Source organism: Ricinus communis, chromosome 3 (genome assembly GCF_019578655.1).
Source record: "Ricinus communis isolate WT05 ecotype wild-type chromosome 3, ASM1957865v1, whole genome shotgun sequence".
In the NCBI taxonomy this organism is placed as follows: Eukaryota; Viridiplantae; Streptophyta; class Magnoliopsida; order Malpighiales; family Euphorbiaceae; genus Ricinus; species Ricinus communis.
The window spans coordinates 24,672,172-24,685,459 of NC_063258.1; the positions used below are offsets into that span (position 1 = coordinate 24,672,172).

Below are 13,288 nucleotides of genomic sequence, written 5' to 3' on the forward strand. Positions count from 1 at the left end.
ACATGATTTTGATATCTTAATTTTAGCTTTTTGTGTAAAATTAGAAAACAAGCCTCAAAATATTAAGAATAATTCTATATAAAATATTATATGCGACTTCATATGATAAAAAATAATAATTTTATATAAAATATTATATGCGGCATCAGATAATAATTTTAATTTTATATAAAAATTATATGCGAGATCGGGTGGTAAGAGTTGGTACCCATTAAGATTGGCTATGTAGTATTACTTATATTAGCTTTAGCTTAGATCCCAAGTAAAAAGTAAACGAATATGTTTGATCAACAAGAAACTCTTCACATGCCTTATCGTCTGTAATTAACAAGAAAAAGAGTACTTACACCCTTTGTAATAAATTGCAGCCACTTTGATGTGTGCTTAAGTTATGGCAATGCAATTGCAGAATTCAATGGTGTTGGGTGGTCATCGTGCCTAAGACTAGCTAACCACAACCCAATTTGATAGTATATTTAAGTTCTGTATTAGAGCTTGAATGAATAAGTACACCATACAGACAGACATTGATGAAGAGAGCATACCAAAAGCTATGGTAATAAACAGTACATGTCAAAGACTTAAAAATCAAGTATTAGTGATTGACTTGCGAATGCCAATATGAAATTTTTAACACATTTTCTTTTTTACCTTCCACATCACATGGACAAGCTGGGACTTCCACTTTGCAGCTTCCACAAGTCTAGGCTATAACAAAAACTACATTGAACTTGAAGAAATATTGTTCATCCAAGCTCAACTGCAAGTATTATGATTGGTTTCTGACCAAGAGGAAACCAAAAAAAAGATAAAAATGAAGGAACCATTTACATACTTACAAATTCAAATGGCTGGTTTGGAACAGCCTACAAAAGATTCAATGTTAAATCCTAAATAGTTTGCATGATTGTTTGCTTTATTGAACATGCCAAAAGTGTAAATTCATAACAAGTTAGACTAGACAAAGAAAAAACAAAAACAGAGCGTTATTTTATTCACAAATCATTTGATGAACATACATGAGGATGCAGGTATGTATAAATTGTAAGCATTTTACAAAATGTTTAATCCCAACAATTTATAAGTTGTCTCCTGGCTTCTTTTGGATATTTAAAAAAAAAAAAAGATAGTACCTAACCTTTGGCACCTAATCCTCGTGATTTTGGGAGCCTAACAGCAGCTAAAGGGTTGACAATGCCTTGTGAGTTTTTGCCCAAACCCATGCCTTCAACAAAGCCCATCCTTGCCATCATCTTAGAGCCAAAACCTTTTGTATGCTTTTCAAAAGCTCCCAGACTTTGAAGTTTTGCATGCTTTCCAAGCCTCCCAGCGCTTTGAAGTTTATTGTCCATGGGGTCGCCATTAGTGTCAGGGATGTTGGCACCCAATCCAAGTGATTTAGGCCGTTGGATCGCTTCAATGGGCTCAGCTATACCTTGACCATCCCTTCCCAGTCCACCACCTTCTACAAATCCCATTTTCGCCATCATCTTGGATCCAAAACCCTTAGTGTGTACCTCAAATGCACCAACCTTTGCTGTGCTAGTGGTATCCTTATTTTCAGAAGTTTCAGTCTCTTTAGAGTCCATTGTTGTCATTTCAACAGCTTCAGACATTATGCCACTTGATACAAATGACACTGGTTGATCAGCATATAAACCCTTTCTTCCTCCCTGTCTCTTGGATGCACTGACACTGTTAGTTGACTTCTTTGAAGACTTACTCCGGGTTTGAGTCTCCAGTGAGTTGAAGCCACCCCCCATTCTGCTCTGCTTCCCCTTATATCTACCTATGCTTGATGATTTTGTTCTAGAGCCTTCATTAACAGTAAAATCCAAATCTTCTTCTCCAGCTCCTATCAGCTGAAATTCAAGAACACTATCAGTATCACATCCTCATATTTACTGTGGCAGCAAACTATGATTAGCCCGATTAACAATGAAGATCTCAGAAAGTAGTGAGCCTAAGAGCAACAAAAGTTGAAAGCAGAACATGGAATACTTAAACTGAAGAACTCTAAGATGCCAGTGGATGGAAGTTTGAAACCTTTTCTAGACGAAGTTTATCACTAGCTGATGGCATGCTTGTGTGCTGAGTTCGTGTAACTGTTACAAATCTGAAAAAAACAGAAGCCCAGCTAGTTTAGCATCAAAATGAACACACAGATTGAGACGAGCTGTCTTCCCAAAAATTTTAAAATACTAACCTTCTCTTACCCGAACCTTGACAACCACTCGACAAACGGTAAATTGCTGCTAATCGCCGTACCTAACATTGAAAGGAACTTGAGCGTTAAAACATTTCTAGATGTGATGAAAACCTAGGTCTTCAGAGATCTATTCCAATGTTATAAAAAAAATATTAAAAACAAAAACAAAGCAAAAGGTTTATCAATGTGTGTGCGCAAAATATCGAAGCCCTTATGCTCACCCAAGTATCCTACTATACTTTAATGCAAATAAAGTGTCATTTAATAAATGCTGTAGAAGAAAGAAAAGCAGAATGAAAGCTCTCCACTCTTTGATTTAGTTTGAAGCTTCTCTAAAACACCCTTTTGCTCAATAACAAATGACATATTAAACAACAAGGTGACTCAATCATTAGAAGTAGTAGCAGTACTAGTATCATGAAGAGCATCCCAAAGATTCAAATTAAGAAGGTTCAAGGCAATATGAAAAACACATAAATCAATGAACCAACAAGGCAGAAAATTGGTAGCAAACTGCAAAAGAAAGAGGAAACAGAGTGCCATACTTGGGAACAATCACGGGAGTGCATTGGTTGAAAAGAAAATATTTCCACTTCATCCAAGACAATCTGCTCAAGTTTCTTTTTTAAAAGAAAAAAGAAAAAGGACAAAGCTGTTAGTTCTTGCAAAGGGCTTAGGTGAAATGGACATTCCATTGATAAAAATATCAGGCATTAAACAGGTTTAACATGGCATACACAGGATATGAAGTACAACTGTTTCATAATATTGATTCATAGGATTATCAACATTGCTTCCAAGTAAAACCATACGCAGGTTTCGGAATTTAGGACTTGGTGATTCACAATGCAAATGGTTGATGCTCAATTATGTGTCTACCACATTGTATGATATATGAGCAGCAAGTAGTCAATCAGTGTACAAATGGTTCTGAGTACCGTATTTATTTTCTCAAGATCGACTCCCCTTTGCAGCATTCTTTCACGCCGTTTGACAGCAATCATCTCTTTGCGGTGTTTCTTCTTTTCACCTGTATGGTAAGCATGTTAAATTGCATATAGAAAGCTAATTGATTAACTAAATAATTTAGTCTCTCAAAAATCAAAAATAAAAATAAGTCATTGGAGAAAAAAGAACAAAGCTAAAGATGCAGATTATCACACTCCAAAAGCTGAAAATGAAGGTCCGGATACACATGCATGAGTGAATGGGTTTGTACAAGTACATGCCTAGAGAGAGACAGAGAATATGGATGGATCTAACTATCCCCACTAGATCTCATGTTCTTTTATATAATATCAAATTGGCCCAAGGAAAAAAAAATTGTCCCCAGGCTTAAAATCACAAAGAAATTGGTCTCTCTTCACAACACATAGAGAGACTAGGTTGACAACATAAAAACAAATTGCAGTTAATTAAGACAAGCGGCTATAAGCAAACCTCACCAGGAAATCTTCTGGACTTTTTACTCTTTTGAGCCTCTAAAGGCCAGGACTGAGGCAACCGAGCATTATACTTCTTTTTGGCAGAAACAGTTCTAGGGTCCTTTACAAGTATAAGGTCATCCAAGGTAGATGGTAAAGCATCTCTAGAACCAGCATTATATTTCTTTCTTGACTGAGACTTTTTCATACCATATTCCCTAGACGCATCCTGGAGTTCAATCCCACCCAATTTCTCCAGAGTCTCATCAAAGCAATCACTAGAAGAAGAACTATCCTCATCAGAGTCGACCAAATGACATTCACCCAAATGGTTTTCTACTAACCATTTGGCATCTAAAATATTGTCGCTCCCACCAATGCCTTCTAAGTAATCTTCTGCCACCTCTTCATCTATCTCCAAATCACTATCAGAGATATTGTCAGACATATCACTTTCAGATAGTTCATCTGTTTCCCCTGATTCAGAAGATTCAGAAACTTCATCATCTTCCGACTCTTCCTCACTTTCCCCATCAGATATATCTTGGGTAAATAATTTCACGCTCCCAATTGACAAAAATCCTGAATTTTTCCTTGGCGAGAGTGCCTTGGTTTGCACTTCTTCAGCCATTTCTTCACCTACCTCACAGTCAGTATCATCAGCATCCATTTCTTTCTCGGAGTGTGAAGAATCAAAACAAGTTTCACCTTTCCCTTCTTCTTCCGTTTGTTTTGAGGATGAACCAATAGCATCAGGGTTTGTCTCAGATTCATCATGGAACCCCAATCCCCTGTGCACACTACCATCTAGCACAAAACTTGAATCATAATCATAAGTGCAGTCCACATTGTTAGGCTTCAAAGGTGTTGTGTTGTCTAAATAAGCAACTATCTGGGTCTCCTTGGAATCAACTAAAACAATAGGTTGTGATACATCCAAATCATAATCTCTTCCATTGCCCTTGACAGATAATTCATTGTGCAACCCATCCTGTAACATTTGAAGAAAAGAAAATGGCATTTCATAGGCCATAGCTTATGTTGAGAACACAAAAGAATTATTATCAGAATGTAAACTTGTGGGCGAATAAAAAAACGAACAAAGATCATGCTAAGAAAGAAACATCACATGTATCTACAGTATACTTGAATCAGTAGAAATGAAAGTTAATGCAGTGTGTTTCTCCATAAAAGTAAGCTTAACTATTTTAATGAAAGCAAACAGTACATGGAAATCTTTGTACCATACATGACAAACAAGCAACCAAGATTAAGCTCCAAAGGAACTTTAATCAGTGAAGTAAGGAAACCCATGAAGAAAAGGAAATCTAAAGACGTTTGTTAAAATCAAGTAGAAAACGCCACTTTGAAATCATACTTTTTGAACCAATAAAAGGACCAACTTCAAGCTGAAAATGCTAATTCAATTTTCAGTAAACAGACAATCGAAGAAACTGAAGAGCGCACACATACACACACGCACACCATTTGGGTGCAAAAGAAAAAGGAATACCTGAATCTCAACAGTAGGGTAGCTATAACCAAAAGCATTTCCATTGGATTTTCGAGGTCCACTTTTAGAAGAAGATGCTGCTTTTGATTTTGAAGCAGACTTAAAATTCGCGTTAGAATTCCTTCCTGCAATATGAACCAGAATAAAATCCAAAATAAAGCATAGAATAACCAAAATTAAAACACTAAAAAAACATTGCAGTTCACCTAACAAAGCTCTCACTTAATTGCCCAGAAGCAAAAAAAAAAACTTAAAATTTGGTCATGAAAAACCCACTAACAGAAACAAGAATAAGATTGCATTTGAGCTAAAAACATTATATCTTTTCCTCATATATGCTTTCTTAGAGACGAATTATGACTAAAAGATTCAATTTTTCCCTCACTTTCTCAGCAACATACACAATCACAAATGACAAGGGATAGAAAAAGTTAGGACCTTGAAAAGAGGCGGGACAAGAAGAGCTGAGATTCCAATCAGACAAAACGCCACCTTCTACGAAAAGAGAGTCTCTGATTCCATTGGATCTTCTTCTGCTCTTATTATTTTTCTTGGTGTTAGAGCTACTGTCGTTTCTATTATTTCTGTTCTCGTTTCTATTGTTGGTTTTGCTTCTGGGTCTTCTCTTACCTCCACCAGCCATGGCAGCGATCAACCAAAGGAGGCTGAATGATTGCGGTTTGCTTCCTGTGATGCAAAAGAGAGAGAGAGATCATTGGAAGTTATTTGGGCCGTTTATATTTTCCGTGGGCCCAATTGGCGAGCGGTTCGGGCCATGATGTACTTTTGCAGGGGATTACAGCCCGTTGACACGTGATCAACATCACCACCGTGGCTCTAAGCGGTTAAGTATATCCGTGCGCTTTAGATTCAAGAAAAGGTCTAAGTTCCGGTGGAATTCGACATATTTCGACATATTTGATGTTTGATGGTGCTTTATATTTATTAAAATATTTTTATGCCAGTGATTTTAATTTTAAGTATTATATATCTTTTAATGAGTGGCTAAAATAGAAAAGATTTATAAGTTTTTATAAGATTTCTATAATATTATTTATCTTTTTTTTGACATCAAATATCCAACCACAAATTTATTTTTTTTTTTTTAGTTTTTACTGCGTACTTAACTTTGAAGGAGAACATATCTAGTAAAGTTGTGTATATGAAAACAATATTAGAAAATATGTATGAAAAATTTCTAAAGTATTGATCTGAATATAGCAGAATATTAGCTGTTGGTGTGATTTTAAATCCTAGGTACAAGTTAAGTTTTGTTGAGTGGTGCTATGAGAAGCTTTACAATGATAAGGGATTAGTCGAAGCTATGAAAGTTAAAAATGACATTCTCTTTATGTTCTGCGTATGTGAATGCTGAAATTTTGAGCAGCAACGCAACTAGTGGAGTTTCCGAAACTAAATCCATGCAAATAATGGAAGTTGATGTACATGAGACTCTTCCTTCTAAGGATATATTGAAGATAAATATAGCTATATTGTTAGTTGGTTTTAGTTATATATATAAATATGAAATATTATTAAATATTATTATTCTTTTCAGATATAAAAATAACTAAATCTGCTATATCTTTTCACATATGTAGATATGAAAAATTACTATTTTTTTAATTTTATTTTTTAAATATAAAAATAATTTATTTTATTTTATTTTCTTATGCTTTTGTAAGAGTTTGACCCTTTTGAGTGTGATACTATTATTCCTTAAAAGAGTCAATTTAAACTTTATCTTGATGAGGTAAGAATGGATCGAAAGATTAAACTAGATATGTTATCATACTGAAAAGGAAATCAATATAGGTATCCTCAAATTGCAGCCATGGCCCGTGATGTTTTAACAATTTCTGTGACCACGATAGCTTTTGAAAGTGCATTCAGCAATAGTGAATGGGTTCTTGATCAAAATAGGAGTGCACTTAAGCTTGATATGGTGGAAGCTTTTATTAGTAGAAATTAGCTATATGTAGTTCAATGTATAATAATCTAACCTTAAGTTAGAAATTTTATAAACTTTTTGTTTATTTTTTTATTTATTCTTTTTTCTTTACTTTGTAGAAGCAAAATTAGAGTTGGAAGAACTTTCAAAAGAAATTATGGAGTTTAACATAGAGTCATTGGATTTAGAAAAAGATGTTGTTGCTCATCTAATTCTGGAATTTAGAATTTTATATGAACTTTAAATGAATTTTGCATTATGATTTAGTATTATGTGTAATCAACTCTAAGGATACTCCTTGTACTAGATGAAATTTTTATTTATAATTAGTATTATTTATATTAATTTAGAAAAATATATTAATTTGTATGTTAATAATATTAAATGGTTGTGTTATTTATTTAACAAGTTAAGTGGGTCGTCTTAAATTTTATGACCCACATACGACCCACTTAACTAAATGTGTTATGCGTGTCGTGTTCGTGTCACACGTTAAGAATTCGTGTCGTGATAGGATTGAGATAAAATGACATGAATAATAAATGACACGAACACGACCCACCAATACGTTTTGACACTCCTACTTATAGCTATTATATGTTTACCTTCCTTTGGCACGCAGCTGGACCCGCTCCAACGGGCTTGTTCTTAAATAGTCTTGAAAAAATAACAAAAATACCCATATTTTTTAATTTTTATTAAAAATAATGTACAATTTTTTTTAAAAAAATTTACTATTAAAAATATCAAAAAATGATTTTTTAATTTTTTTTTTCAAAAATACAATTGTGGTTGTTTCTTAGTTTTTTTTTTTGTTGTTTTTTGGTAAAATAACTTAAAAAAAATCAAAAAACAATCACATCATATTTTTGAAAAAAAAAGTTAAAAAAATAATATTATTTAAAAAGAAAGTTTACACAATAAAAATATTTTTTTTTTGTTGATTTTAGGGTATTTTTCAAAAGTTCCCAATAGTCTTTACCATTTATTAATTTTCTAAAAAAAATTATAAAAACATCTCTATTTTTTAGAAAAAAAATTACTTAAAAGTACTTATTTTTCACCTTCTTCGTCTTTTCTATTTTTCTATAATTAATTTTAGATATTTAAAAAAACGTCTAACATATATCATATTTAATAAACATATACCGTCTGTTGTTGAACATTTGAGTTGAATTCTGTTTCATTTTAAAAAGTTTTAGATATCTAAAATATTTTATTATTTGGCAAATGTATACCTTTTGTCGTTCAACTTTGTTTGAGTTTGCGTTTTATTTCATGAAAGATTGAGATACCTAACGTATACTTAATATATACTAGATGTATTTTTTTCTTCAATATATACTAACTATATACTTTTTTTATTTTGTAGCAATTTATCGCACTTTTTAAATCTGATATTCTCAATAAGGCTGAGCACGAATCGGTCTAATTTGGTTATTTGTAAATCACCAGTACCGTATCAATCTCGGTCCTCTTAAAATTTAAGGTACTAGTATCGTACCAAACATAAATAGCACCATACCGAATTGAACTAATTTTTTTGGACAATTAATTCGGTTCGTTACTATTTTCAGTTCTAATATTTAGAAAAAAAAATAACTTTAAATCTTACCTTTAATTATATACATTAAAAATATATGATTGACATCCAAATAAAACTATTATGAGAATTGGAATTAGATAAAATTGCAATCATATTCTTGAACAACTTGTTTTGTAATTTAGTCCACTTGCAAATATAATAATTTAATATTTAAACATAAACTATTAAAACTATATTATTGTTAGCAGTAAAATAAAAAATTACAAATTCTACATAGCACTACAAGTCCAATTTTAAGTGTGAGAAATGCGACTAACTTAGTATTTTTGAATCGAGAGCTTTAAGTGTGAGAGAATAAGCCTATGAGTTGAGATTTGAGAGATGCGACTGGTTGTTATAATAAATGATATTAATGAAAAAGAAATTAGAGCTTGAGTAGATAGGAAACTAGTAATATAGTATATACTATACTGTCAGCACCCCTTTTCCAAATTTAGATATCGAGAAAAAAATAAAAAATCTTATGATGAAAGTTACTATCTTCTCGGGTCTCAATAATGAAGGACAGGCGAATCCGAGGATGGAGTCGAGGTTAATCCAGCTGGAATTACCTTTTTTAAAATCAATTTGGACTCAATTGTCAAGAAAAATAAAGTTCGGGAGTCAAAACGACAGCTTTCACAAGCTTAGGGACCTAGTTGCAAAATTTTAAAACTTCCTCTACATGGAGCCGATCGGTTCTACATAGAGTCAATTGGATTTTTTACATTATGACATCATTTTATTCGACGATTTTACATCTATATACAAATTCTAGAAGGTTTCCTTGACAATAATCAGCATTTTTATCAATAATTATTTAAATTATATTTATCGATATATTCTTAAAATTTATCGCCTCCTTTAGGGTTTCCTTTAAAATCCTACCTCTATAAATAGAAAGAGGTGAATAGGGCTTGAGAGAATAATAAAGAGCTGAAAATTTGCAGTAAGTGAGATCGATATTTGAGATACACTGAGAAAGAAAGTAAACAGAAAAAATCCAAAGAGAAAAGAAAGAAAAGAATATTGTTCTTATTTGACAACTGAAGCTTCAAGCCATTTAAGAAAGAATAGTTTTAGGAAATAAGCCACTAAACAAATAATCATTTTGGAAACTATTTTTAAATGGAGATAAAATTTCTCTACGTCAGATATAGCAATGGATTCCCACTTGTTCTTTGACTCAACTTCATCCTTATCGCTTGAGACTCGCAAATCCATCATCCACTGTGACAACCTAAGGGTTTCTTCAACCATACATTTACCATCATCATAAAATCGGTTCTTTTGTTCCTTTTATCTCTTTTGTTATTTATTCTTAAAAATATGATTAGGATTTTGATTTATGATCAGTATGGTTAGATTAGGATTTTTAGTGAGTATGCATGATTATTGGGTTTTTGAATATGGTAATAAGAAATCTAGGATTTTGAAATATGATATTTTGCCAATTAGGGTTTTGAATCTAATTAGAAACATGTCATATGATATGTCTAGATCTATTTTATTATGACTAGGTAATTAAAATATGCTTAATATAATCATGAATGATTTGACATCTTTTAGTTTAATGTACTTGGGACTTTTTGTCAGTTTAGAACTTTGATCGTTCAATTGACTTCTATTGCTTTAATGCTTTTATTATATTTTTTTATTCTAATTCATTTTACTGTCTATACATGTGACATTCGGCTCTGGGAAAGCAAAATACAATGAAGAATCGTTGAAAGCCCAACCTAGAACCCTAGAGCCGACCGGCTTAGTGCAGAGCCAATTGGCTCTGCATTGAGCCAATCCGTTGTTCAAGTCCAGCCTCCATTTTTTACTTTTCTTGGATGATTTTTGATATATTTTACCTTATGTATAGTTTTTAGATCTCTCCTTTTCGCAGTCGTAGTTGTAGATCGGATTGTAATAATTAGGTTTTACTTTCTACTTTTATTTTATTATTTTATTTATTGTATAATTAATTAAATAGGCTAATCAACATAAACTAGGCTTAAAACTCTAAAATATAAGTAGACTTAGCGGGCTGGCATGCTTAGTTAGTGCTTGGGCTTAATTAGAATTAGGACCACAATGAATGGGCCTTCTCATAATAAGTAGTCCATTAGGTCTAAAGGCTGGAATCAAAAGCATAACATGTAATTAGACTAGAATATGTAGGCCTTACACATAATTAACTAGTAAATTAGGCTAACAACTCCAATATGGGCTGGGTTGAATAAAAATGGGCTAGACTTATATGAATTATGTATGTTGTTTTGGCATGTCTTTGTATAAATTGCTTGCATTTATAGAAAATGATTTGTTAAACAATAAAATCAAAGACTAATATACATAGATAAGAAAGTTGACTTCCGGATCTATCTCTAGACATTGTGGCGTAAGTTTCCTTATGGAATCTGAGAAACGCGACTCATTAGTAAAATTGTCCCGATGATTACTTGGGTGGTGACTCTCATCTCGGCTTTATTCTCAGTGACTAATTAGCGTGTTCTCCATTAGGTTGAAAAGCTTTACAGTGCCGTAGTCGCTAAAGATACTTGGGTGCGCGCCCGAAACTGCCGTCCATATATACAATAAATATTATATGTATATATTTATAGAATATAAAGTATATTACAATATTGTTAATTTTTCTATAGGCATTGTTCATATATATATATATATATATATATATATATATATATATATATATATATATATATATATATAATTATTAATAAATATATGTAAAAAATTCGATTCTATAATTTGGTGCGGATCAATATAAGACGGCTCACTTTTGTTCCGTTTCTGGTATAGTTATTACTAAAGAACTAGTAGCATACCATAATAGTAAAATATTTTCAACTCAGTTCAGTTCGGTTATAAAAACTTTTGGTTATTTCAGTTCTAGTACTTTTCGGTATGGTTATTCAATTCAACTGAGAATCACTCAGATTCATGCTCAGCCTTAATTTTCAACACGTCTTTATAAAAAAAAAATATTTTAGATTTATTTATCCATCATTAATATCACAAAATCAAATAAGATGCAATAATATTTCACAACAATTAATGTGTTTTCCATATTCATTATTTGTCAAAAATATATTGAACAAATACACTTTTTCTTCAAAATATATCCAACATATACTTTTTTATATGAAAAAATCAAATCAGGTACTTTTATAAATAAAAGTTCATTTTAGGATTATTTTAATATAAAATTATATTTCACTAACTCTGTTTACGCTCACAAATTCTTGAGGGAAATTAGATGTACCCAAAAAGAATGATAAAGAATCAATTTAGCCCTTAAATTTGGAAACAGTAAGTAATTTATTTATATTTTGACATTTTTATCAATTTATTTAGCAATTTGCTGAAAATGGTCAATTTATATCAATGAGATTTTTTATTTATAATTAAGATTCAATTTGACCCTTGAACTATAATAAGTGTTAAACTAAAAAAACTTTTTCAATTGAGTCAGTTTTAGTGTCTAATAATTACTAATTAAGATAATTAAAAGAATCGTACATATTTTATATATAATAAATATAGAAATAATAAAAATATTTCAAATAAGTTTTGCCATATTAAATTATGTAAATTTAGGAATATTAAGTTATATATAGTGTACTCACCAAATCAAATTTTGAAGATTTGAACCAAGTTTATGTATTTAATTAAGACTTTTAAAGATTTTGATGAAATTTAAAAATCAGAGTGTATTTAATAGTAACTTTAAAAGACTCTGTATAAATCATGAGGTATTCAATATTGGCTTTTATAGACTTTAAAAAAGTTTATAGAAATTAAGGAGCATTTAATTACAACTTTTGTAAAGTATATAAAAGTAAACTAGAATTCAAAAAGTCATTGACTTCTATAGACATGAATTTTTAAATGTTTTTACCGACTTTTTATGCATTGTTATAAATAAAAATTGTCAAGAATTCTCTTTCTCTTCTCTTCAAGATTTTAATAGATTTTTTTTATTTAAAACTCATCTTTATTCTTCTCAAATTATTATGCATTATCGTTTTCATTTCTTTTCACTATATTCTCTATCTTAAAAAATATAAAAAAAGAAATTTATAAGCAAAAATTATTTACTAATAATATTTTCTTATACTCACAAATACAATAAAAGTTTTAATTTTATTTTAAATGGGACCCTCATAAAAAATATGAATTTTAAATGAAGCATTTGAGCAAACAACTCCACCATATATAGACTTCTAGGTTTTATTAGAAAAATTATTTAGATAATTGTTTCCATTGGTAAGCGTGATTGTTGTCAGTTTAGGTATTTATCAAATGATTGGTAAGTGTGATTGTTGTTGGTTCAAGTATTTATAAAATTGGTAATAAACAAAATATAATGAATATGACATGAATTTGATGGTTTAATTGGATACAATATAATTCTTTTTAAAGAATTATCATTTTGATAAAAAAAAAAATTTAATGTTCATATTATGAGGTAAAAAATTTAAAAATGATATAAATTTGACAAAATAATGAAATAAAGTTTGTTACTTGTGTATGGAGTTGCAGACAATATTGTGTGGAATAATATTTAAAATAAATATAGAAAAGAAAAAAAAAA

The 13,288-nt window shown here is 30.9% G+C and overlaps 1 protein-coding gene across 2 annotated transcripts; it reads right to left on the reverse strand.

Moving 5' to 3' along the window:
• Nucleotides 1-970: 970 nt before the first annotated feature.
• Nucleotides 971-6,033, reverse strand: LOC8262855. Of its 2 annotated transcripts, XM_002523497.4 has the most exons (8): nucleotides 5,585-6,033; nucleotides 5,147-5,271; nucleotides 3,655-4,624; nucleotides 3,148-3,239; nucleotides 2,755-2,829; nucleotides 2,207-2,268; nucleotides 2,047-2,116; nucleotides 971-1,862 (listed from the first exon to the last, which is right to left on the reverse strand). In XM_002523497.4, exons 1-8 carry the CDS (start codon nucleotides 5,787-5,789, stop codon nucleotides 1,134-1,136), a joined length of 2,328 nt encoding a protein of 775 aa, XP_002523543.2. In that variant the 5' UTR covers nucleotides 5,790-6,033; the 3' UTR covers nucleotides 971-1,133. The 2 variants fall into 2 exon arrangements, with proteins under 2 accessions (XP_002523543.2, XP_048227823.1); XM_048371866.1 differs by lacking the exon at nucleotides 5,585-6,033 and having other exon boundaries at nucleotides 3,655-4,668; nucleotides 5,147-5,273.
• Nucleotides 6,034-13,288: the final 7,255 nt, after the last annotated feature.

Bases quoted from the DNA above. Each gene is read 5' to 3' on its own strand.
- LOC8262855 (XM_002523497.4), bottom strand. From the start codon at position 5,789: ATGGCTGGTGGAGGTAAGAGAAGACCCAGAAGCAAAACCAACAATAGA. The intron at 4,625-5,146 runs GTATTCCTTTTT...CAAATGTTACAG, and splicing joins ACCCTACTGTTGAGATTCAG to GATGGGTTGCACAATGAATT. The intron at 3,240-3,654 runs GTGAGGTTTGCT...CTTACCATACAG, and splicing joins AAAGTCCAGAAGATTTCCTG to GTGAAAAGAAGAAACACCGC.